We start from the raw sequence: 25,487 nt of genomic DNA on the forward strand, positions 1-25,487 counted from the left end.
TATACTGAGTAAGACCATTGGTCCATCCTGCTCAGTACTGTTTGCACTGACTGGCACAGGTTTTGCAGTTTCCCCCCCCTCCCAGCCTCACCTGATGATGCCAGATATTTACCTGCTTCCGGGACCTTTTGCATGCAAGGCAGATGCTGTGCCAATGAGCTATGACCCTTTCCCACTTGCTCAGTGACACATGATCATCAAACTTCCCTGTAAACAAATCGTCCTCATTCAATAAGCAACATCATCTAATCTCCCTACAAACAAATCAGGATGGAGGCTCAATAAAGTGATCATCTGAAAGCACCCAGAATTGCGTAAGTCAGGACACAGATGCGAATAGTACAGGGACCGCAGTGGGATTTTGAGGGAGGAGCTTCGGGCTGAGGCCAGCGTCACATTTCTTGGCTTCCATTCTGAAAACATACATGGAGAGGTTGAGGCTGCCTGATCACGATAGTGGAAGCAGACCCAGGAAATCAGCTGGGTGTCCACAGCACAAGATGACTGACCTGTACATGCTTATGGCTTGTACATGCTTATGGCTTGTTGACTGCAAATGGTGAATTGCATGCTGTGGGGTGTGGGGGAAGCAATAAGCCATGACAAGAGGAGGAGAACATTAGAAGAGCCATACAGGATCAGACCAACAGCCTGCTTCCAGGGGGTCCAGTCAGATGTTTTACGTAAGTCCTCAAATCCGTTTTTAGACAATCACTACATAAGGACAAGATAATGCTGATTGGGGGCTAGCCCAACATTACTGCTGTGTGTGTTGTGGGGGTTATTGTCTGAAAAGGACCCAATAAATATATTGGGCATTTAAAAATTCAATCCTAGTGTATCTTTGGATCAAACACCCACTTCATTTAACCATCTGTGTTGTTTTTAATTATGTTTTTATTGATTTTCTCCAAACCACGCAAAAAGGATTGCCATGATACAATAACAGAAACAACAAAATCTTGAAAGACACCCCTTCTTCCAAGAATAAGAACGGTCATGTTCTACATGACTGACATGTGTTAGGATAAAAAGAAAATGTCCTAGAATCTCTAAAATAATGTCCTAGTGTCCAGAATTAAATGGATCAAAATATTCTGTATGGTACAGGGAGTCCCTTGTTGTTCATATACAGTGGACGCTCAGGTTGCGAACGCAATCTGTGCAGGAGGCGCGTTCGCAACCCACAGCATTCACAACCTGCGCCACTGTATCTGCACATGCGCAAGCGCCGAAACCCGTAAGTAACCCATTCTGTTACTTCCGTGTTCGGCTCAGTGTGCAACTTGAAGCAGCTGTAACCCGAGGTATGACTGTATGTAATAAAGAGATACTGTTCCACTACAAACTTGTCTGTAGACTACCGGTACCCCCCTCCACTACTGCCATTTTTAACTTATATTTGAATTATTCACTTAGAGCAATCTGCCAGGACTTTTACTACCAAGGTATGACAGACACTCCTCCAAATCATTCCAGTATCTAGCAATCACCAACCTGGCGGCAACCAGCAAATGTCCATTTAAAGGCTTAAAATGTACAGATCATCTACTGAGCAGCTGTAGCCTCTTTGTTATGAAAAATCTCAGTATAGGGTTGCATTCAATCCAATAGGAGACCCGTCGAAATTAATGGACCTGACTTTGTTGTTGTTCAGTCGTTCAGTCGTTCAGTCGTGTCCGACTCTTCGTGACCCCATGGACCAGAGCACGCCAGGCACGCCTATCCTTCACTGCCTCTCGTAGTTTGGCCAAACTCATGTTAGTAGCTTCGAGAACACTGTCCAACCATCTCATCTTCTGTTGTCCTGACTAGCTGGACCTGACTAGCTTAGGTCTATTAATTTAAATGGGTCTATTCCGAGTTGGACTTGGCTGGATACATCCCGTAACCTAGAATGTTGTCCTGACCTTTGTTTGGCTCTCATTATACTGGCAAGTAAATGCGTATCATAATAATATATACCAAATTACTGATGTGTAGTTGTCATCCTTTGCATTTGCTGATTATAGCAGTGTTTTTCAACCACTGTTCCGCGGCACACTAGTGTGCCGCGAGATGTTGCCTGGTGTGCCGTGGGAAAAATTGAAAAATTCAAGAGAATTACTTTATATATAGTCAATATAGGCACAGAGTTAATTTTTTTAACATTTTCTAATGGTGGTGTGCCTCGTGATTTTTTTCATGAAACAAGTGTGCCTTTGCCCGAAAAAGGTTGAAAAACACTGGATTATAGCATGGGGTGCCATAGGGCTCTGCGGATAATTACAGAGAAATGGTGCTTTGGTCTGCGAGTCATTAAAAGCATGAGATTGTTTGCTTGCAAGCTGGAAAAGGTGCTCCTATCAAGAAAGAACCAAGAACTGTCTTGTGACGTGTGCGTGTGCATATTTTAGTCTGTGCAATATCTGGTGCCTTCTTGGTTCTCCTTGTCTTTGCTTGAGTGCCCATATTTATTTGGTCATTTATTTATTTTTTTGCTTCAACCCTCATTCCTGCAAGCTACAATTCTGGCCAAAGAAGAGACCATGTGGTGGATGGTGACTTCATGGCATAATTGTGCTATCTGCTGAAGGCTCCTTATTTCTGATAGTCCACAGCTGTGGTTATCTTAATGAGGCAGCTGGTCCTAGCCTTATCCTCTTACATCCCCCTTGCGGTTGCTTTTCCTTTAAACCCTGAAGAACATTATCCCCAATTTAAACTGGGGTACGCGAATCACCAGAGCCTCGTTGTAGAAGCAGCCTAGGACCGAACCACTTCGGAATGTGGGGTGAGGTAGCTCTTTTCACGAAGGGAGGTAGCTTCATAAATCAGTGGGCTATGCCAAACTGCAAGTTTCTTCCCTGATGTGCTAATGTATTTTATGTGCAGGTGCTCCCCCCCATCTGCATGCAGAAATAATACCAGGGGTCAGCGACCTTTTGTAGCTGTGGGCCGGTCCACTTTCCCTCAGACCTTGTGGGGGGGGGCTGACTATATTTTTTTTGGGGGGGGGGAATGAACGAATTCCTATGCCCCACAAATAACCCAGAGATGCATTTTAAATAAAAGGACACATTCTACTCATGTAAAAACATGCTGATTCCCAGACCGTCCAAGGGCCGGATTGAGAAGGTGATTGGGCCGCATCCAGCCCCTGGGCTTTAGGTTGCCTACCCCTGAATACTGTAATACAGTCTGAGAGAGTTGCACAGAGTGGCTGGGGCAGCCCAGTTAGATGGTTGGGGTACAAGTAATAAAAATTATATATATAAAAATTATTATTACAATATTCTGCTGACTACTTGTAGGATCTGCAACACAGTGCTGCAGTATGGAGTGCTTTGGTTGAGGGTTCCAGCCATTTGATTCAATTCCAAGTTGTTTTGTCATAAATCAAGGCTGTGTACACACCATGCACTTAAAGCGTCCCAAAGCATCTGCATTCTACCCCTCACAGAGCTACAACTCCCAGCAACTTCAATTATCATTAATTAATTGATATATCAATATACCACCTATATACCAAAATGGCTTCTAAACAGTTTACAACTGTAAAAATCAATATATAATTAAAATACACGATATCAATCCACTGGGGTGTTAAAACATCCTTAGTTAAGCTATGAAGCAAACAGTCAAAACAAGAAAACCTGATGTTCAGTTCAGGGAAATGCTTGCTTAAAGAGGTGTGTCCTCAGGAGCCAATGGAATGCCATCATTGATGGGGCATTACCAAAACTGGGGGCCACCAGTGAAAATGCCAACTTCTATATTACCACAAGCCAATAATCATTGGGCAATGGCAAAACTACACGGGATTCCTTAACTAACTACAGTTCCCAGGATTCTTGGGGGGGGGGGGAGTCATGTACTTTAAATATATGATGTATATGCAGCCCAAAATCGGATAGGTCCTAAGGAAACCACATCCTTTAATGCTAGCTCATGTTGAAATGTTATACTTTTGCTTGGAACTGATGTTTAATTGCTAACTCCCATAATCATTTACATATGGTAAAACTGCTGTTACCTAACAGGATGAGTAATTTGTTTTGGGCTAAAAAAATGCATTCCTTCTCTCCCTGTTGACTTAAGGAGTTGTGATTTTCCACTATGGAAATTTGTTTGTTGATGCCATGGACAGCTTGTAGGCAAGCAGGTGATTCCAAGTACTCTCCAGCCATTGCTTTTCCTCTCTAAGCTGCAAGCAGAACTGCAGCTGATACTTGGGGGAATTGCGCATAAAAATGAAAATATTTGTGGAAATAACACACAAAAAGACATTACATTGGGAGAAGTTGCTTGCCAAAAAAAAAAAAAAAATACATTTGCCATAACAGCATATAAAACACATTTATTAAGAGAAATGTGTACTAAGATACTGAAGAATTTTCATGAGGATTTTTTGAAAAGCAAAATTGCTGCAGAAAGGCAGAGAAATGGTTTAAGATTGGAAAAACAGACATGCATGGTGTCATTTATGTCCCGTTTGTGTGTTTTTTTTTAAAAAAAAATCAGCCAATCAGGAGGGACTGACAATTAAAAAATTCAGAACTTTATAGTTAAATGGTTAGATTGGGATTACCTGTCACTTAGATAGGGACCTTTTTCAGAGAGGGACTGGGGTTAGCTCAGCAGGATAACCCTATCTGATCCACTGAGAGGAAAGTAAAAGTCTTAGTAAGGGGCTTTGAGATTTAATTAAAACACAGAGCATTGTTGATCACTGGTGGAGGAAGAGGGGGGCGGGGAGAGTGCACCGCCCCGGCACCACGATCCCGGTGGGGTGCCATCGCAGCTACCCCCTGCGTGCTGGGCGCCACGCCCCCGCAGGCGGTGCACCACATCCCCAGGACACGTGCCATGCCCCTGCGGGCAGCACACCACACCCTCTGGGATGTGCGCCAGCCACGCCCACACGTGCTCTCCACCCCCAGTGCCGGAGCATGAAGCTCCACCACGGTTGTTGATCTACCTTGCCAAGCCTGCTCTGAAAACTAAAGGGTAGTGTGTCCAATATTAAGGGACAATAATGACAACCTGCCTTCATGGATCATTGCCTTGTTGTGGCGAAGGGGCTTGAATAACTCCAAGAAGCTATGAGCTATGCTGTGCAGGGCCACCCAAGATGGATGGGTCATAGCCGAGAGTTTAGACTAAATGTGGTCCACCTGGAGAAGGAACTGGCCAATAAAACAACATGGACATAAAAAAGGAGAAGCTTTGAAAAGAAAGTGAGAGTTTCTAAGGCATGCTCTGGTTCATGGGGTCACGGAGAGTTGAACACGACTAAGACGACTAAACAACAACAACAACGACTATCGGACACGAGTGGCATTTGCCAACTCTGCATTAAATAATTAAAATTATGAAAGTAAATACCCATAATTATACAGCGACTGCAGAAAAGCCCTTGACCCTGCTGGATTTACCTTGCTTGAGATAATGGCGTGGGAGTGAGATAATCACTTTGAACTGTTCATTATATGAACGCATCCTAGTATCTCCACCAAGATCATCCTGCTCACACCCTAACTTTTGGTGGAAAGGCCTTAATAACATAAGAAGAGGCTGCTGGGTCAATCTAGGCCGGAATCTCGGACGCACGTACAGCACATTTGAGGTTATCCAACCGGGAGGTTTTCAGAGCATATATTACTGACATTGGTTTATCCCATTCCAGAAATATTATCCCCACTTTGTTGATGTTTCAATGGTACATGGGAATGGATATTTGCAGAGGATGAGCAAAAGGGGTCAAGCATTCTAGGACAAAAATAAAGCCATTTGATGGAATGTTTTGAGTAGTAGTAGAAGAAGAGTTTGGATTTGATATCCCGCTTTTATCATTACCCAAAGGAGTCTCAAAGCGGCTAACATTCTCCTTTCCCTTCCTCCCCCACAACAAATGCTCTGTGAGGTGAGTGGGGCTGAGAGACTTCAGAGAAGTGTGACTAGCCCAAAGTCACCCAGCAGCTGCATGTGGAGGAGCGGGGATGCGAACCCGGTTCACCAGATTACGAGTCTACCGCTCTTAACCACTACACCACACTGGTTCACTTCTTGAGTGAAGTGAGAAAGAGGATTTGGGGCAGGCATAGGCAAACTCGGCCTTCCAGATGTTTTGGGACTATAACTCCCATCATCCCTGACCACTGTTCCTGTTAGCTAGGGATGATGGGAGTTGTAGTCCCAAAACATCTGGAGGGCGTTTGCCTATGCCTGATTTGGGGGATGGGGTAAAGTGGGTTGTTGACAGCTCCTTTTCCTAAACTAAGTAAGAAATTCCAGAATGAATTCACATCCAAACTTTGGCCTCTGGGAAGTTAAATTCCATACTCAAAAAATAATCCTATGAGGTGGGGTTGAGCTCTATAGGAGAAAGTTTCTTTCCAGCCTTACTAGCCTGGACAGAATGAGTGGAGTTGGCTAATTTTGCAGAGCTGAATTGGCTTCTTCTCAGTCCTTTTGGGAAAAAAAAAGTTGTTTGTTTTAAACCCATACATGAAAACAGCTTGGAATTTTGTTTTCCAACACTACAAAGCAAATTTTCTTTTATGCAAACTCGTCGGATGTTCCACATGTTGGATGTCTGTGCTGCAGAAAGCCATATGTGGTTGAAAGCAATTCATATGTGGAAGAACAGCATGCAGACAAGTCTCTCTCCCACCACTTACTTCAGTCTGTGGACCTCCCAGAATGCCACCAGCCTTGAAGCAGTTCCATACACTCCCCCCTCCCTGTCCCATTTATAATGCTAAGTGATTCTCACTTTCCTGAGCTTTACAGAAGTCCAGGGATACTGCCACTAAATTAGTTTGGATGAGACAGTACTAGAATCTCTGTAATACTACGGGTGGAGAGAAATTTGATTAACTTTGCATTGAAAGGTGAACCTACCTAATTTGTGCTTTCTAAAACAATAGGAGAGCTGAAATGCACTCCTCTGAATGCAGTTCTCCAGCCAAGTAAATGTGTACAAAAATGTAGATATGTCAAAACCAGCACTTTGACTAGGGCCCAGAAACTACCGTATTTTTCGCTCCATAGGGCGCACCGGACCATAGGGCGCACCTAGTTTTTAGAGGAGGAAACAAGAATTTTTTTTCCTGGTTTTCCTCCTCTAAAAGGCCTGTTTTTTGAGGATCAGCTAAAAGTTTTGAAGCTTTTTTGTGAAGGGAAAAGCCTTGTGTTTTTTGTTTTTGTTTTAGGATCAGCTAAAAGTTTTGCAGCTTTTTTGCAAAGGGAAAAGCCCTGTTTTTTTTTAGGATCAGCTAAAAGTTTTGCAGCTTTTTTGCAAAGGGAGAAAAGCAAAGGTCCTTTTGCAAAGGGGGAAAAGCAAAGAGGAAAAGCCCCATTTTTATGGGGTTCAACTCACATTTCTGCAGCTTCTGAAGGAAAGGGAGCCATTTCTACAGTTTCCAGACAGATAATCTAATCAGCTAGTCACATGTCGCTGGGGAAACAAACAACCTCCCTCTGCAGCACATTCAACAAAGGAGGGCAGGGCTGAAAGGGAGCTGGGACTCTTATCTCTCTCCCGATCTATTGCTGATCAGCTGCTGAGCGGGGTCCTTTCAACACCCCCTTTTCTCTTTGTAAAATAAAAAGCACAATCTGCTTTTGGCCCCTGGGCAATTCGGCTCCAGGCACCACCATTCACTCCATAAGACGCACATATATTTCCCCTTAATTTTTAGGAGGAAAAAAGTGTGTCTTATGGAGCGAAAAATACGGTAATTGGCAGCCAGTACAATCGGGGCCAGGTTCAATGTAATATCTTCAAATCATCTTGGCCCCGAAATCTGCCAACTGCTTCTAGCTAATCTCTTGATGCCTCTCACTTGCTGAAGGGTGTCTTATTCCAAAGAGTGGGCATGGGCAGAGATTGCAGGTTATTAAGGAAAATATCCCGTTCTTTTGTTAAAAGCATCTGGTAACACTTTGAGCAAAACCATGCTGGGCTCTTCCAGACACCTTTTTTTTTAAAGTGCATTCATGGTTATTTGTGGTCACAATGATATCAAGGCAGTTATATACAACGCGGGTGGCACGGTGGTCTAAACCACTGAGCCTCTTGGGCTAGCCAATCAGAAGGTCGGTTGGTTCAAATCCCCGCAATGGGGTGAGCTCCCATTGCTCTGTCCCAGCTCCTGCCAACCTAGCAGTTTGAAAGCACACCACTGCAAATAGATAAATAGGTACCACTGCGACAGGAAGGTAAATGGCGTTTCCGTGCACTCTGGCTTCCGTCACGGTGTTCCATTGCGCCAGAAGCTGTTTAGTCATGCTGGCCACATGACCCAGAAAGCTGTCTGTAGACAAAGGCCGGCTCCCTTGGCCTGAAAGCAAGATGAGCGCCACAACCCCATAGTCGCCTTTGACTGGACTTAACTGTCCACTTAATTGTGTGGATGGTCCAGAAAAAACCTTCACTAAATCACTATTATGACATTATTATTATTATTATTATTATTATTATTATTATTATTATTATTTATCATTTATACCCCACCCATCTGGCTGGGTTTTCCCAGCCTCTCTGGGCGGCTTCCAAGAGAATGTTAAAATACAATAATCTATTAAACATTAAAAGCTTCCCTAAACAGGGCTGCTTTCAGATGTCTCCTAAAAGTCTGGTAGTTGGTTTTCTCTTTGACATCTGGTGGGAGGGTGTTCCACAGGGTGGGTGCCACTACCAAGAAGGCCCTCTGCCTGGTTCCCTGTAACTTGGCTTCTCGCAGTGAGAGAACCGCCAGAAGGCCCTCGGCACTGGACTTCAGTGTCTAGGCAGAATGATGGGGGTGGAGACGCTCCTTCAGGTATACTGGACCGAGGCCGTTTAGGGCTTTAAAGGTCAGCACCAACACTTTGAGTTGTGCTCGGAAATGTACTGGAAGCCAATGTAGGTCTTTCAAGACCGGTGTTATGCGGTCTCGGCGGCTGCTCCCAGTCACCAGTCTAGCTGCCGCATTCTGGATTAGTTGTAGTTTCCGGGTCACCTTCAAAGGTAGCCCCACATAGAGCACATTGCAGTAATCCAAGTGAGAGATAACTAGAGCATCAATGACACGTTACAGAATCTCTCTCTCACACACAAGAGTCTGGAGGGGCTCAGTGCCAAATTGCTTACTTCTCCACTCTTATATCCCAATACATCCCTGTGCCCGTGATCTTCAATCCTCTACCTGGGAGATAGCAGTACAACAAAAGGGAACGGCTACCCATGCATTATACCAAAGCAACACCCTACACAGGTAGTTGCAAAAAAACAAAAAACACCTACATTGAAAAGCTGAATTGGCGATTTGAAAATGATGCAAATTAAACTGTCATGTGGCTTGTTCACACAATTGAGTCACTACCTGGATCTCACACTCATGAAGTAGAGAACATGCAAATCAGTCTTTCATTGCTAAAAACTGTGACTACTGCCCTCAAAATCTAACTTATCCAAAGGAGAAAATTGTAAAGGGGGAATGGGAGGTTGGGGGAAGATGAGGAGATTCTGGGACTATTGCTTTAATCTGGACTTCAGGGGGGAGGATGCTTGTAAATTTCACTTCATTGCCTGTGCACCACTGCAAAGCGTGGAGACCCAGCAGGGATGGGGATGAGAAAATGGCACTGGTTCGTCAGTCACAGGAAAGGCAGATCAGCAGAGTTGTTGTTGCAGAGTGCTCACCAGCAAGCAGTTTATTTTCCCCAAATTGTTCTGCTGTGCCAGATCCTAAGTATATCGGTCAACCGTGTATCTAAAAATACAAGAACATCACACAAATAGAGAATCTTCTCTCAAGGGCAGCACTTAACCCTGCTACCCTCATAATCATAATTTTCTTACATCTAACTGGTAAAGAATATGGGATAAATATAAAAATATATAAAGAAAGTTAAAGAATCCAGCTGTCTCTCCTCTGAAACCAGCGCCTGGTGCCCTAAGAATTGGAACTGACTGTGTTTGTTTTGAACATCCGGAGGAAAAACAACTTCCTTAGATATAGAGATTTGGTTATTCAGGATAGGAAGCCTGATTATCAAAGAATCAAGAGCAGATTAAACCAGGAAAACCCTTTAAGCACATCCAGGTTTTCATAAACATCAAAAATCCCATGATTAATGATAATTTAAGAAGGTTAATGGATTACGAAAACTTAATTACCAAAATGACTGTTTATTGTCAAAATCACACCATTTAGTGTATTGAAATATGATACAGAATTCAAGCAAGTAAATGATTTTATTATTAAACTGATGCAGAAAACAAAGGAAAGAATACCTCAATGGAAGTATGGGAAAGCTTATGGAAAAGACCACCTTATGTATAGCAATAAAGGGAGATTGTAACAAAGTAGTGATGTGGTTTTATCTAACCCTAGTAACAATACAGAGAAAATACCCAGGTTTATCCTGGATTTTCAAAAATAAAAGGGGGGTTATTTACTGTATACGGTAGGATAGCAGCAACAACAAAAAAAACACTTTTGGAAATATACAAGGTTTTATAACAGAAATATTGCTAGACGACAACTCCAGTTTTCCATGGCCATTCGTTATACAGGTTGTGGCTGGTGGGGTTTGGATCAGGGATTGGTTAAATTGCAGGAAGCAAAGAGTAGGAATAAATGGGCAGTTCTCCAAATGGAGAGAAGTAGAAAGTGGAGGCTTCAAGGTTCAGTACTGGGATTCGTGCTTTTTAACCTGTTCATAAATGATCTAGAGCAGTGGTTCCCAGTTGGTGGTCTGCGGACCCCAGGGGTTCCATGGCACCATTCACATAACAAAAACTACGGTAGAGATATCAAAATTTTCAAAAGTAGGAGGTCCATAGTTTGGCTTTTGAAAAACAGGGGGTCCACAGTACTTAGCTAATTGGGAACCACAGATAGAGTTAGAAGTGAGGTGGCCAAGCTTGCTGAAGACACTGAATTGTTCGCGGTTGTTAAAACAAAAAGAGGTTGCAAAGAGCTCCAAGAGAACCTCCTCCAAATGAAGTGAAAGGGTGGTAAAATGTCAAATGCAATTCAGTGTAAACAAGTGTAGAGTGATGCATGTTGGAGCAAAACTCATTAGTTTCACATACACGCTCATGGGGTCTGAACTGGAGATGACAGATCAGGAACAAGACTTGGGGGTCATAGTAGATGTTGACCCAATGTGCAGGGACTGTTAAAAAAAAAGAGAGAGAGGCAAATTCCATGCTAGGGATTATTTTGGAAAGGAATTGAAAAAAAATGGCCAATATTGTAATGCCATCATTCAAGTATATGTTGTGACCACATCTGGCGTACTGTGTACAGTTCTGGTTGCCTCACCTCAAAAAGGATATTGTCGAGTTGGAAAAGGTTCAGAAAAAGGCCACCAAAATGATCAAGGGGGTGGAACAACTGCCCTATAAAGGAAGGTTGCAGCGCTGGTAGGGTTGCCATATAGTGAAAATACAGACACAAAAGTTGTTGCGGGGTTGTTGTTTTTTGCAAATTTTTGAGCTATTTTCAAGGAAATTCACCAAAATCTACACTTCCGACATTTTCCTGAACATTAAAGAGATTTCCAACAGCCGAATCCTGGCAATGTCCAGGATGTATGGCAACCCTAAGTGTTGGGAGACTTTTTAGTTTAGAGAAAAGGTGAGTTAAGGGTAACATGATAGAAGTTTATAAAATTATGTATGGCATGGCGAGAGTGGATAGAGAAGAACTCGTGGAGCTCTTCTAATGAAGCCGAATGTTGCAAGATTCAGGACAGTAGACTATTCTTACGTTTTTATGTAACACCTGAAGGATTGCAGATTCCCCATTAACCCTGCTCTAAGTAGGGATATCAGAGAATTAGAATGGAAAGAGAAGTTGCCAACACCTGCAGAATTTGTCCCAAGGTCTGGAAAGGAATACAAATGATTTTTTTGCTGCTGTTGTTTTCAGCCTGCAAATTATATGTAATTTATGATGTGACACCCCCCCCATTTGCATTGTGTTTCCTTCAAATTGAAATGGGTGGCATGGAATAACTTAATAACAATGTACCGTATTTTTCCGTGTATAAGACTAGGGTGTTTTTTAAAAAAATACCAAGAAATTAGGCTTAAAATTGGGGCTCGTCTTATACACGGGTAGTGCTGAGGGGCGTTTTCTTAATTTGGAGTCCCCCAAAATAGCGGGCGTCTTATAGACGAAAAAATATGATACTTACATTAAATTCCGCCAGTGCAGACAGCAAGACGTGTAACATGGATTTTGCCAGAAACTGAACTACAGCAGAAGGGGAACAGCACTGCACAGTTGAAACACAGTTGGAATAGAAATGTATGCCTTCTCACATCCCTAGTTCTAAGTGATGGTTCCCAGCTCTGAAACTCACTGAGCTGTATCCAACTAAATAGATCTGCTAGTGCAAGTACTGTATTTCTGCTTGTCCAATGGTCCTTCCTCTGTGCCCTTCCCAAATCTATGCAAGGGTTTGTGGGGACCCTCAGAACAGATTTAGGGGGGCATGGGAAAGCAGCGAATATTTTTTCAAGCTGCCTGAAGACCTACTGCTAGCAGATCTATTTAGTAGGATTTTGACTATTACCGCTGGCTAGAGGCATGCCAACACACGCTTTACTGAATGGTGTTCAACTTCATACTATAAACTTTTCCGATTTGTATTTTCTCAGACTTAAAAAGAAAATGCTGCAGAGTTTTTGATGCTGCTCTTGTCTCCCGAGTTGTTTTAGCTGTTTTGAATTCTCTCTCTCTCTCTCTCTCTCTCTCTCTCACACACACACACACACACACACACACACCCCGCTACCCTTTCTGAGGTAAAAAGGCAATTAGCATGTTATAACAATACACAGACACGTCAGTGGTTGCAATTTTAGAAATTCTCCTTTCCCTTCGTCATTAGAGAGTATTGCTATGCTTCATGCACTCAAATCATTAGGCACCAAAACAGAGACATGAATACCCCAAACACGGCGTTCCCTAAAGCAGCTGTCATGGCAAATCAGCATCAGGCATCTATACATAGGGAAGTTATGCTTAGGCACTTATCAAGGGAAGGGTTGTAGCTTAGGGGTAGAGAGTCTGCTTTGCATGCCAGAGGTTCCAGGTTCAATCACCGGCATCTCCAGCTGGCAAAACTTCCTGCCTAACAGTTCAAGGAGGATACTGACAAGATGGAATGTGTCCAGAGGAGGGCAACCAAAATGGTCAAAGGCCTGGAAACGAGCTGGGTACGTTTAGCCTGGAGAAGAGAAGGTTAAGGGGTGATATGATAGCCATGTTCAAATATATAAAAGGATGTCATATAGAGGAGGGAGAAAGGTTGCTTTCTGCTCCTCCAGAGAAGCGGACATGGAGCAATGGATTCAAAATACAAGAAAGAAGATTCCACCTAAACATTAGGAAGAACTTCCTGACAGTAAGAGCTGTTTGACAGTGGAATTTGCTGCCAAGGAGTGTGACAGAGTCTCCTTCTTTGGAGGTCTTTAAGCAGAGGCTTGACAGCCATCTGTCAGGAATGCTTTCATGGTGTTTCCTGCTTGGCAGGGGGTTGGACTGGATGGCCCTTGTGGTCTCTTCCAACTCTATGATTCTATAAACCCTGGAGTGCAGCTGCAGGTCAGTGTAGATGATACTGAGCTAGGTGGTGGTGTGACTCTGTATAAAGCAGCTTCCTATGAACAAGCCTTGATAGAAAACCCAAAACATAAATCCACATTCTAAAAAAGCAAAGACCTTCAGTTCCATTCTCAAACCAGAGTGTGGAATTTGGTATAACCAGAGAGGAGCCAAACGTGGATCAACTTCAGGTGACCACTTTTATTATTATTATCAACAGTCACGTCTAGAAACTGGAATTTTCAATGGGCATTGCTGTCCACTAAACATGCAAGTGTGAGATGATCATTTTCTATGTTGGAGGCAACCTCAAATGGTCAACATCATGCCTGTATGCCAGTTGTAAGACTGCTATATAATCAATTACATTGCCAGCAGAATTCTAATTGAGTTTGGTACCTTTCTCTGTGAAGTAGTGTTTTTATTTGTAACAGCTAGCGTTTTAATTTAGTTTGGTAATTTTATTTGCTTAATTGTTTATACATGATGGCCCTTGTGGTCCCTTCCAACTCTACAATATCAGGAAGTCTTTAATGTTTGATGTTTTATTATGTTTTCATAAGTGCTGGAAGCTGCCCAGAGTTGCCAGGGTGGGTATTATTGTTGTTGTTGTTGCTACCAGTACTACTACTACTACTACTACAGTTCTATGATTCTATGTTTGTATTTCATATTTAAATTATACAGGCCCAGTGGTTGATGCAAAAATCTATCTATCTAGAAGGAGGCACCCCCAGTGTCTCCATTTCCCAGCTCCCTGTTGCAGCCTCAGATTTGAAATACTCCCTTTCTAACTGTGTTTTTTCCTCCCCAGACAATGTACCTTAGTGAACATCATTGGTGTTTGCTCCTTATCATTCCTTCCAATAACGAACTCAGGTGGGGAGCACTGACAGGATTGCAGCCAAAACAAGCCAAGGGGGGAGAAGAAGGAGGTATCAACCTATTTGGGGCCATATCAAATGGAACCCAGTTAGTTTTGCCACAGATTGACAATTATTGGCTTGTGGTAACAAACAGTTGGACTTCTTAACTGGTGGTGAATGCCCTTCCTGCTTAAATACGAGAGGTCACACATCAATATTGGCATTCTGCCTGCTCCTGAAGACGTGCCCGTTTAGGCAAGCATTTCATTGTATTTGAACTTGTGATCTAATTGTTTTAATTGCCTTTTACACATTTTCCCTTACTATGCTTCTTAACTGGCTTGTTTTGTTGCATTTTAAAATTATGGATCCTTTTAACACTCTGACTGATTGTTATTTGTTAAGTTGTGGGTGGACACAGCAGACGACACAGTGATTTCTAAGCAGCTCTTGTTTATTCTCAGACTGGAACAGAAGAGAGCTGAAGGGCTCAGCAGCCTGCTTATATAGAACTCAGCTACAAAGCAACAGTAACAACTTTCTGTAGTTACCCAATCCCTGAACGTCACTTTTCAATCCTTCATTTGCATGTGCGGACCTGAGTGAAAACTGCAGCAGAATGAACTATATACACACACCCCTAGTGGCCTAGGGTGAGAACTTCAATACATAACATTTTTATTGTGAATTTCAATTACACCTGGGTTTTATACTTGTTTTGCATGCAGAAGGCAATGCTTGTCTTAGGTCTTTTTTGTCCTTCCCCTCTTTACTGAAAAATGTGGTATGCCAGTCGTGCTGTATTTGGGGACTCTCCAGCTCTAACACCTAATGCCAGTGTGGAATTGGGACTGGCAGGGCAGAAAGGCAGGAAGATGAACCACTAGGTGGAGCCAGAGCAAATGATTAGCAGAGCCACCCCCTGCACCAGGGGTGCCAACTTGAATAAAATATTGAGGTGGGGAGGTAAGCCTCGCCCCACATAATCGATCACATGAGAGACAGTGCGCGCACACCATTTGAATGGCAATGTCCATCAACTTGGGGGCCCCCGGCCCCCTCAGATATTTTATTGGGGGTGCGAAGACCCCTCAGCCCCTAGGAGTTTGCTCTTATTTCCTGCAATGGTTGCAAGAAGGCAAGTGTGACAGCGGATGGCTCCGGGCAGACAAACGTTGCTGGGGCAATGCCCTATTTGCCCTGCTGTAATATCCTCCACTCTCCGAGGCCCCAGAGAGTCACTGCCAGTCAGTACAGGGATAGATGCACAAAGGGCTGTATTCAATGTCCATTTGTTGCGCCAGCAGGTGGCAACATTTAAAGGCCGTGCAACAAGGGAACCCAACACAACAATTGTGTAATCTGTTTAACAATAAACTTTGGTAATGCACTTGTATTTTCCCTTGTGCAACAATGTTCTGTTAGCACAACTATACCCCTAAGTGATTTCCAGGTAAGTGGTACATTGCATACAACCCCAAACAGTATGACTTGGTACAGTTCACTAGAGTAGCAGCAGATACTGGAAGAGAAGCGTCCATTCCTCCCCTGCCCGCCCCCCAGATTTTCTAATTGTGGTAGTGTTTCCTGGCTATAAACAGTGCTTCAGCAGTTGCATGCCAAGGCACCTATTTTGTTGCTCTGGCTGCATCATTTACTGTACGGATTCAACTTGCATTATTTGGTCGGTTGATCTGGCAGGAGACCTCGGTACGGCAAGCTGTGATTCTGGCTCCACTGCCAGTAGCTTTTACAGACTTAATAGCTGAAATGTCATAGACTTTATTAATCAGACTGCATTCTTTGCTAATTGATGGACATAGTTTCGGAGTTGAAATTTTTTAATACTTCACTGAGCTCGGGAGTGATCCGTCATGGAAAAAAAAAATACACAGCAGACTTTCTCTCTTGCTTCAAGCGCAACCAGCCCTAGACTGCTTGCAACATTCTCTCTCCTTCTTCTGCTTCATGTTATTTACATTTTTATCCCATCCTTTGTCTTAGGCCGGGATATGGAACCTGTGCCGTGCCCTATGTTTTGGACTACAATTCCCATCAACCCTGACCATTGTTTTCATATATAGGGACATCCCATTCCATAATGATAATTTCACTAACTATATCCCACCCATCTTCCTGGGTTCCCCCAACCACTCTGGGCAGCTTCCAACATATATAAAAAACATAATGAAACATTAAACTTTTTTTTTTAACCTTCCCCATACAGGATTTCCTTCAGATGGCTCGGGGGGGGGGGGTCGGATAACTCCATACCCTCCAACATTTCTCCAGTGAAAATAGGGACATCCTAAGGAAAAGTGGGACATTCCAGAATCAAATCAGAAACTGGGACGGCTTCTCTAAAACAAGGATGTCCCTGGAAAATAGGAACACCTGGAGGGTCTGAGAACTTAAGAGGAGCCTGTTGGATCAGACCATCTAGTCCAGCATCCTGTTCTCATGGTGGCCAACCAGATGCCCATGGGAAACCCACCAGCAGGACCCACAAGAGCACTCTCCCCCTCCTGCGTTTCCTAACAAATGGTATTCAGAAGCACTACTGCCTTTGACTGCGGAGGCAGAGCATAGCAATCTTGACTGGTAGCCATCAATAGCCCTCTCCGCCATTAATTTGTCCAAACCCATCTAAGCTGGTGGCCATCACTGTCTCCTGTGGGAGCAAGTGCCGTAGTTTAACTGTGCTGCAGGAAGTCCTTCCAACATTCAGCTTCTTTCAATGTCCATGAGTTCTAGTGCTTTGAGAAAGAGAAAAGAAACGTCTCTCTCATGTCACCCCTTACTCCAATTGAACTTAAAGGTAAAGGGACCCCTGACCATTAGATCCAGTCTCAGACAACTCTGGGGTTGTGGCGCTCATCTCGCTTTATTGGTTGAGGGAGCCGGCGTACAGCTTCCGGGTGATGTGGCCAGCATGACTAAGCCGCTTCTGGCGAATCAGAGCTGCGAACGGAAATGCCGTTTACCGGTACCTTCCCACCAGAGCGGTACCTATTTATCTACTTGCACTTTGACGTGCTTTTGAACTGCTAGGTTGGCAGGAACAGCGACCGAGCAACGGGAGCTCACCCTGTCGCGGGGATTTGAACCGCCGAACTTCTGATCGGCAAGCCCTAGGATCTGTAATTTAACCCACAGCGCCATCCATGTCCCCCAATTGAACTTACTCCCTAGCAAATATATTTAGTTCTGCAATCTTCTTTATAGTGACTATTACATTCACAAGAGCTGGAGAAATAGATACAGACTCCTTTAAGAAATCATTGCATGTGGTCTGAAAGAAAGGAGGTGGAGGGGAGACTGCATTTCCTGCCCTACCTAAGTGGTGTTCCTTTGGGGATTTGAATTCAGGCTTCTTAAAAGCCTGCACTCTAGATAACACACTGCCCCACACTTAGGAGCTAGCAGGAAGCATTTAATTTCAACTATGCACATGTGCTTCCTCCTCCTGGAATCAACATATTGTGGTTTTATTTTTTTCTTAATAAAAAACAGAATTCCCAAAAAATAAATTGGACCCAGTTTTCAAATCAGCAATTCAGTGGGACAGAGGAGAGAAGAATGAACCTAGAGGCATGATCATAAAAAAGAGAGCGTTATGCTCCACAATTATGACACTGCTTCTGCTAATTAAGGCAGCATGGTACAGGGGTGGCCAACTTCCAAGAGACTGTGATCTACTCACAGAGTTAAAAACTGGCAGTGATCTACCCCCTTTTTGTTGAGCTTTTTTTTAGGAAGGAAAGCCCTGTTTTGGGGGGTTCACGTAAAAGTTGTTGAGCTTCTTAGCGACACTGGGCTTTTTTTAGGAAGGAAAGCCCTATTTTTGGTGGTTCAGGTCATTTTAGGGGTGCAGGGCAAAGATGCTGAGCTTTTTTTAGGGGAGCCAAAGTTTTTTAGCTTCTTTGGGGGGAGCCGGTGATCTACTGGTGATTTACCACAGATGTCCAGTGATCTACCGGTAGATCACGATCTACCTGTTGCACATGCCTGGTATATAGAAAACGAGACGTATAGATAGAGAAGTCTGGTTTCAAATTCCTGCTTGGTTGTCAACCTCACTGGGTGTCCTGAAGATAGGAGACAGCCCATCCATCACATTAAATATTCATATAGATTTGCAGTTGTTCATCCATTGCCTCCTCCACTTCTCACATAATATTCTGCTGTGTTACTACTACCTGAACACTACAGAATTCAATTTGAAATACAGCAAAGTAACAGGCAGGAAACAAAACAAGCAATAAAATACAGTTGCACAGAGTATCGCAATTGCTATGACAGGCGGAGGTTAGTATGCAACTACATACTGAAATTAATGAACACAGCTAAGTTGGACTCATTAATTTCAGTGGGTCTACTCTGAGTAAACCTTAGTTGAATTCCACCCAGAAAAAACATTAAGTGGTCCACCAAGACCCTCAACAATTTTCACGTGGTCTGTGGGAAGAAAAGTTTGGGAACCACAGATTTAAAGAAAATGTGAGTATATTTTCACTTTTATAAAGATGCAACTACATACATATGCTAGTGGATAGCCTTACTGGATCTCAGTGGCCAAAATAAAATAAAAAAATAAAAAATTCCTTCCAGTAGCACCTTAGAGACCAACTAAGTGGTATCTGAAGAAGTGTGCATGCACACAAAAGCTCATACCAAGAACAAACTTAGTTGGTCTCTAAGGTGCTACTGGAAGGATTTTTTTAATTTTTAATTTTGTTTTGACTATGGCAGACCAACACGGCTACCTACCTGTAACTGGATCTCAGTGGGACTTACTTGTTTCTCCTGGGGTGTGGAGGGTGTCCCTTAATAGACTTGGGGCACTGGCCGAGTTTGCATATACTATGTGGCATGTGTATAGTCACAAATTTAACCTGACTTTTTTTTTTTTTGCAAGGAGTGGGTTGAAATAAACTCTGACCCTTGCTGTCAGGGTTTACACCGAGTATGTGGTGCCAACAGGATGTGTCTAGCATACAGTGGTCTGGTTTGCACATAACCCAAAACTATGGTTTAGCATTATGCCTGAACGCTACCAGTGGCTTAACTATAGTGTGTTTACTTTCAACAAACCACAAGCTGAAGCAATGGATTGTTGTTGGTTGTCCAGGCAGGAATCTTCCCTGGTCCTACCTGGAGATGCAAAGACATGGATCTGGGACTTCCTGCACATAAAGCAGATACCCTATCTTTGAGCTACAGGCCAATCAAATACAGTACAATCTATTGGCCAAATTTATTTTCACAATGACCTGGGATGAATGTGGTAAGTTCTTAGAGAGTGGTTTCTCTGATGATGTCTCCAAATACATCTTTCATTAGGATCCACCTAGCTCGTGTAGCAAAGATTATTTGGAAAGATATACAAGCAACAATATTCAGAGCCAAATTAAGGTGATATAACTAGGGCTGCACTCCTATGCACCTGGGAATAGGCTTGACTGAGTTTACTGCCGAGTACACATATATAAGTTTGGGGTGTACAGTGTTATTATATATGGCAGTCTCCACCAGAGAGGAGTTACAGTCCAAAATATTTGGAGGGCATCAACTTGGGGAAGGATGCTATACAGACTTGCGCAAACTAGTGGATGGGCATCCAACACAACAGCTGTCCTAGCAGGAACTTGTTGTGCAGAAGATTCTATTTGCAACTGCCAGAAACCTGCTTATGTACAGTATTCTCTTCTCCAATAACAGGCAGATCCATGCCATATATTTATAGCCAATAACTTTTCCAAAGAATCCTGGGAACGCTAGTCTGCTAAGGGAACTGCAAATTCTAGCCCTGTGAAGGGGGAAATGACAGTTTTCCTAGATATGCAGATGAGGGTTCTCATAAATGAAAGTTCCGTTACATAAAACTCCAGGCATACAGAACAGTAGCCTTTCAGGGGGGAAGTTTCTGACCATGTCTTCTCCCTGATATGCTAGCTTTCTGTGGACACAAAGGCTTTTTAATTTTTATACGGAGGCACATTCTATCGTACACCCTTGACTGAAGAACAGTAGGCTCCTTCTATCTGGGATGGTCTTCCTCTTTCACTGAGCGTGCAGTTTCGGGAGGGACGCACAAGGAGCAGGGAGGGAGGGTGGGGACACCTGCCTAGCTAGCCAGATCAGCCAAACCAACCTTCTAGATCAATGGGTTGACAGATGTCGAAGCCAGATCACCCTCACATCCTATCATATGCGTCCCTGCCTGCAACTGAAAGCAGTACAGTCCAGACACAGGTTTACCACCTCTGTGGGAAGAAGGCCTATCCAATAAATCTTTTAAAAATAAATTTGCAGGCTTAGTGGTTTCTCCAATCAAAGCTCCAGGGCAGGAAATTATACTTTTTATTTGTCTGAATAGGGATAGGGAGGTCTATCATTAGGCTCTGACAGAAACTAATTTTTTTAGCTCTCAGAGCCATGCTTAGATGTGCTGTAAAGCTGTGCAATGGTCTTCAAACAGACTAGTGTTGAAATCATATTCATGACGCAAAATGATTGTCTTTCCAACAAAGAAAAAGAAAGAAAACTTCACAGCCACAAGATTAATGGCTTGTGAAGTCTTAAAAGGAAAAAGCCAAATGTTATTTCTTGTCAAAACCATGAAGGCCAAAAAAAAGACCCCAGACTTTCTCCTCTTCAAAAGCCATCTGTCCAGTCATATGGGCGCTTGATAGAGTGCAATGCACATTCAAAGCCAATGAGTTCCCTGGAAAAAATCCTGGTAACTGTGGCTTCTTAAGTGACTGCGAATTGTAGCTCTGTGAAGGGGAATACAATGTTCTCTTAAACAGAAAAAAGTAAAAAAATAAATCAAATATGAAAACACAGCACAAACTCCATTCGTGGGTAAACAAAATAACTGAGGTAGGAGCTGCACCCACACGTCACGCACCCACAAAAACATCTCCCAAATACATCATTGGCAGTCCTCTGCACACAAACCTCACCCTCAACTATTCCCAACTACCACAGTACCCATAATACAGCTAGTACGCAGCCAACTATTTGTTGCAAAGCTAACATCTGGCACACAAAAAACTCTAGGCAGCATTAAATACAACCAGTTAATTCACCCACCTCTGTCTAAGGCAGTACAGCATCATACAGACAGCAATATAAATGGTCCCTTCTCATCTCCCACCTGGTTGGACATAGCTGGTTGTTGTTAATCTGTTCTTCACCCTAAGGTCCTGGGGCAGGTTACTGGGACAGATCGCCACAATTTAAACACAATATTAAAAAACAGTTTGATACAACATGCAATCAAAAAAACTGGGTGGGCCCTAAAAATCCTCTCACGGTAAACTGATTCAGTCTCTCACACTGAGTCGTATTAATAAACCTTACAACCCTTCAGAAAATATAATCCAGACTCTGACCCTTGGCAGCAAAATAACACAACTTCAGTTACCACCCAATAATACATCACTCACTTTCTCCTCTGGGATAATAAATTCCACTCTAGAAACTTAAAGCAGGTTGTGCCCTTGAGGCAGACCCAATGAGTTCCTATGCATACATGGTTAAAATCAAGGAACTTTAGGCCAATGGAGACAAGGTGTTACTTGTGCTAATGCAATTGACATGTGTGCTTGTTTATATCAACAGCAGCAGAGGGGGAAGCCTGAACAGGGATATTTCTTTGGGGGAGGGAGTGGAGTTTAACTTTTTCTTTCCAAATCCTGACAAAATTGGCTCTCAGAAGCTGCTTCTCCCATTTCATCTGAATGGGGCCAATGGACGCTTCAAATGCAAATAGCAGCTTTGGAGTGAGGATTTTTGTCAGGAGCATGTCAGGGATAGAAAAGAGTTAAAATTTTACTCCTCACAGCCCCAAAGTTGTTAAGGCTTCCCTGAGGTTACTGCTTGCATGGCTTAATCTGCATGTGTGGTGTTTTTTGTTTTTTAAATGTAATCTAACATCATTTACAGTTTGGACCATTAGGTTGTATCCAAGGTAGAGCTCAGTTAAAGTCATTTAGCGGTACACTTGTTCTGTTGACAAAATGTTTTGCACCAACGGAGTGCAGGCCAATCCACACCACAGCCTACATTTTATAGCACATCCAACACACCTTTTAAAGCACACGGCTTCCCCCAAAGAATCCTGGGAACTGTAGTTTTTCCTGTTAATTGTGCTGCTTTAAACGTGGATCTTTATTGTATTTTGATTTTGATATGTAATGTTTTATTTTCTGTTGCCTCTGAAGGCCTTATTGGAAATGTAACATGGTATAAAAATTAAACACACATACACACCCTGCCATTTTCACTGCCAAATTTCAGCGACGGAACAAATGCTTAGCCTATGACATTTGCTTCTTACAATCTCTTTAAAGACAGGAATTGGGAACCAGTGGCCCTTCAGGTGTTATTCAACTCCTCACTTCGCTGGTCCAGCGCCGGATTTTGGGTGGTGCAGGCTGCTCCTCTGCAAAGGGCACCAAGCCAAAGGGTGCAAACTTGGGAAAAAATATCCATTTCGGGGTGCCAAATTTTGGCTTTACACAGGGCGCCATATTACAAAAGATGACCCACGTCCGCCCCTGATAAGCCTCATAAAGTCAGGGATAATGGAAACTGTCCCCCAAAATACCTGTTTGGCAACAGACTTCGCACCACCTTGGCAGCAACAGTGTGAGAACAGCAATCAAACAGATCACACAGGTTTCTGAAACTGTAAAAAAAAGCCTGAAGCACCTGTTTGCCTAAAAAGGGAAAGTAGGAGGAAGGCAGGAGGTAGGAAGGTACAGTTACAGACCCCAGAGTCCCGGAAAACAAAGCAAAAGCCATCCTCTGTTATCTAAGGCCAGAGGACCAAATTAATTGGCTCAACAACAGGCTCATTTGAGCAGCTCTGCCTCGCCCCCCCCCCCTCACCTGTTTTAATCGGGATTTCCATCTAAGGCACCGATTCCAGAGCGTGAAAAGCCTTTTAGATATGAGGTGGTCAGGTCCTTCATTGCAACTTAATTAAAAGGAGAGCGGGGCGGGCGGGGGAGGGAGAGAGAGGAGAGGGGTACACGTGACAGATCAAAGAGGAAAACACACTCGTGCGTCCTTGCTCTATAGCCCACCCCCCCCCCACCTCCCGTCTCTAAATTTTCCGCGTAGCATAGTTTTTTTAAAAAATAAAATAAAAACAAAAAAGACCAGAGTCAACGGGGTGAGAATAAAAGGCGACCGTGTACGCTGCTCTCCACTCCCGGGCAGAGAAAATCATAAACATCTCCCCTCGCTGACTTGAAAGGCGGTAGCCGCCTCCCGCTCTCCACCCACCTTTTTTTTATTTTTCACACATGGGCACAATTTGCAAATCAAAGCGTTTCCTTCTCTTCCAGATCCCCCAGCACAACCACCACTCGCTGGAAAAACAAAAACATCCTGGCATGTCTGGACAAGCCAACCCACCAACCCCCCCCCCCCTGTCCCCACCCCCGTTGAATAGAAAACGCAATTACGCACCAACCCCACACTTGGTGGCTCGGTATTATTAGCCCCCACTCCCCACGCATCACCTACCGCTGGAGTTGGGAGTTTTAAGGGTTCCCCGCCACCCCTCACTAAGAGGAAGCAGCAGCAACCAGAAATCTACCCAGAGGCAAGGAAGGGGGGGGGGAGACCCGAAAGATAGCACCCCCTCCCCTCCCCTCCCGCCCACCCACCACGTAAACATCCCCACGGGGTTACCTTGGCTTCTGACCCCCAGATGCAGAACGCCGCCGCTGTCAACAGATGGAGCCAGCCTGATCTCCGGGGTAAAGGAGGACTTTTGCCCATGCTTGTTGGCTCCTGGAGCTGCTTTGGCAGCGGGTTTGTGCGTTGGGAAGGGAGCGGGAGCAAGAGCAGCTGTTCCTAATACCTTTCCCTCCCAAGATTGGTCCTCCTTCTGCGCCCTCTCTCTCTCTCATTCCCTCTTTCCTCCTCCTCCACTCACTCTCTCCTCCTGTTCTCCCTCCCCTCATCTCCTTTCTCTTCGCTCTAAATCCCCCCCCCCACCAAAACACACACAAACACCCTCAGGGTGTATATCACCTGCAGCAGGGATGGGTGGAAGACGATGGGGAAGTTGAGTCTCTTTTCTTCCCTTTGCTCAAATACCATTTAGGTCCCAGGAAGATTTCTGGGCATGGGAGCTGCACGCAGCAGCAGCAGCCTTGTTTTCGTGGGAGAAACTCATGGATGGTTGTTGTTGTTGTGGTGGTGGTGGTGTGGTGTCGTCAACCCCCCCCCCCCCAAAAAAAAGAGGTCTATAAAGGGTTCTCTTTCTTCTCTTCCCTTCCCATCCAACCCCCAAAGCCAGTTTCCCACAACTGAGCCAGTCCACTTTGAAAAGAAAAAAAGTTAAGATCAGAGGAGGAGATTTATTTATTTTTGCAATTGCTCCTATAAGTCCAGCAGCTGTTACAGTCTTAATTTACCAAGTTGAGGATCTCCCTGCCCTATTGAAGAACTGTCCAAAATGATCTACCTTACCGAATACCTGCCTTGTCTTACAGGGACAAACAAAACAGGTATCTATTGGACTTCCACCTTCAGCTCTGATAAATATTTGTCAAAGGAACATGAGGGTCCAGGTTTAGTCCTCAGCATATCCAGGTAGAGCTAAGAGAGATTACCTTCCTGAAATGTTGGAGAGCCACTGCCAGTTAGTGTAGGCAATGTTGACCTGCTCTGGCTTGGTATCAGGGGCGCCAACTTGACTAAAATATGGGGGGGGGACCTTCAGGTAAGCAACGCCCTGAATAATTGATCACATGACGTGGCACACACGCACCATTCGAATGGCAATGCCCATCAACTTGGGGGGGGGGGCTGGCCCCCTCAAATATTGGCTCCTATGCTTGGTATAAGCCACTTTCCTATATTCTTAAGTTACAGGAGGAAGCAGCTTTCAAACTTTTATGTGTGCTTGGCCATGGACCACTTAAAAATTGCTCAAAGCCGCAGTAGCCTACTTAATAAACTATTGTTTTATTTGTTCTGTGAATCAAAGCACGTAAGTGAT

General features: G+C 43.8%; 1 protein-coding gene across 4 annotated transcripts in view; it reads right to left on the reverse strand.

Annotated features, from left to right (window-relative positions):
• LOC117061755 overlaps positions 1–25,487 on the reverse strand; it is a 45,806-nt gene that overhangs the window by 16,519 nt on the left and 3,800 nt on the right. The window contains exon 1 of one of the 4 annotated variants that reach the window (XM_033174707.1): positions 24,170–24,397. The exons of 1 other annotated variant lie outside the window; for it this stretch is intronic. In XM_033174707.1, the coding sequence (XP_033030598.1) occupies positions 24,170–24,259 (90 nt within the window). In that variant the 5' untranslated portion in view covers positions 24,260–24,397. Of the gene's footprint in view, positions 1–23,359; positions 23,379–24,001; positions 24,048–24,169; positions 24,398–25,487 lie in introns of those variants that run through there. 2 more of the 4 variants (XM_033174709.1, XM_033174710.1) reach the window with 2 other exon arrangements.

Source organism: Lacerta agilis, chromosome 17, assembly GCF_009819535.1.
Source record: "Lacerta agilis isolate rLacAgi1 chromosome 17, rLacAgi1.pri, whole genome shotgun sequence".
NCBI classification, from domain to species: domain Eukaryota; kingdom Metazoa; phylum Chordata; class Lepidosauria; order Squamata; family Lacertidae; genus Lacerta; species Lacerta agilis.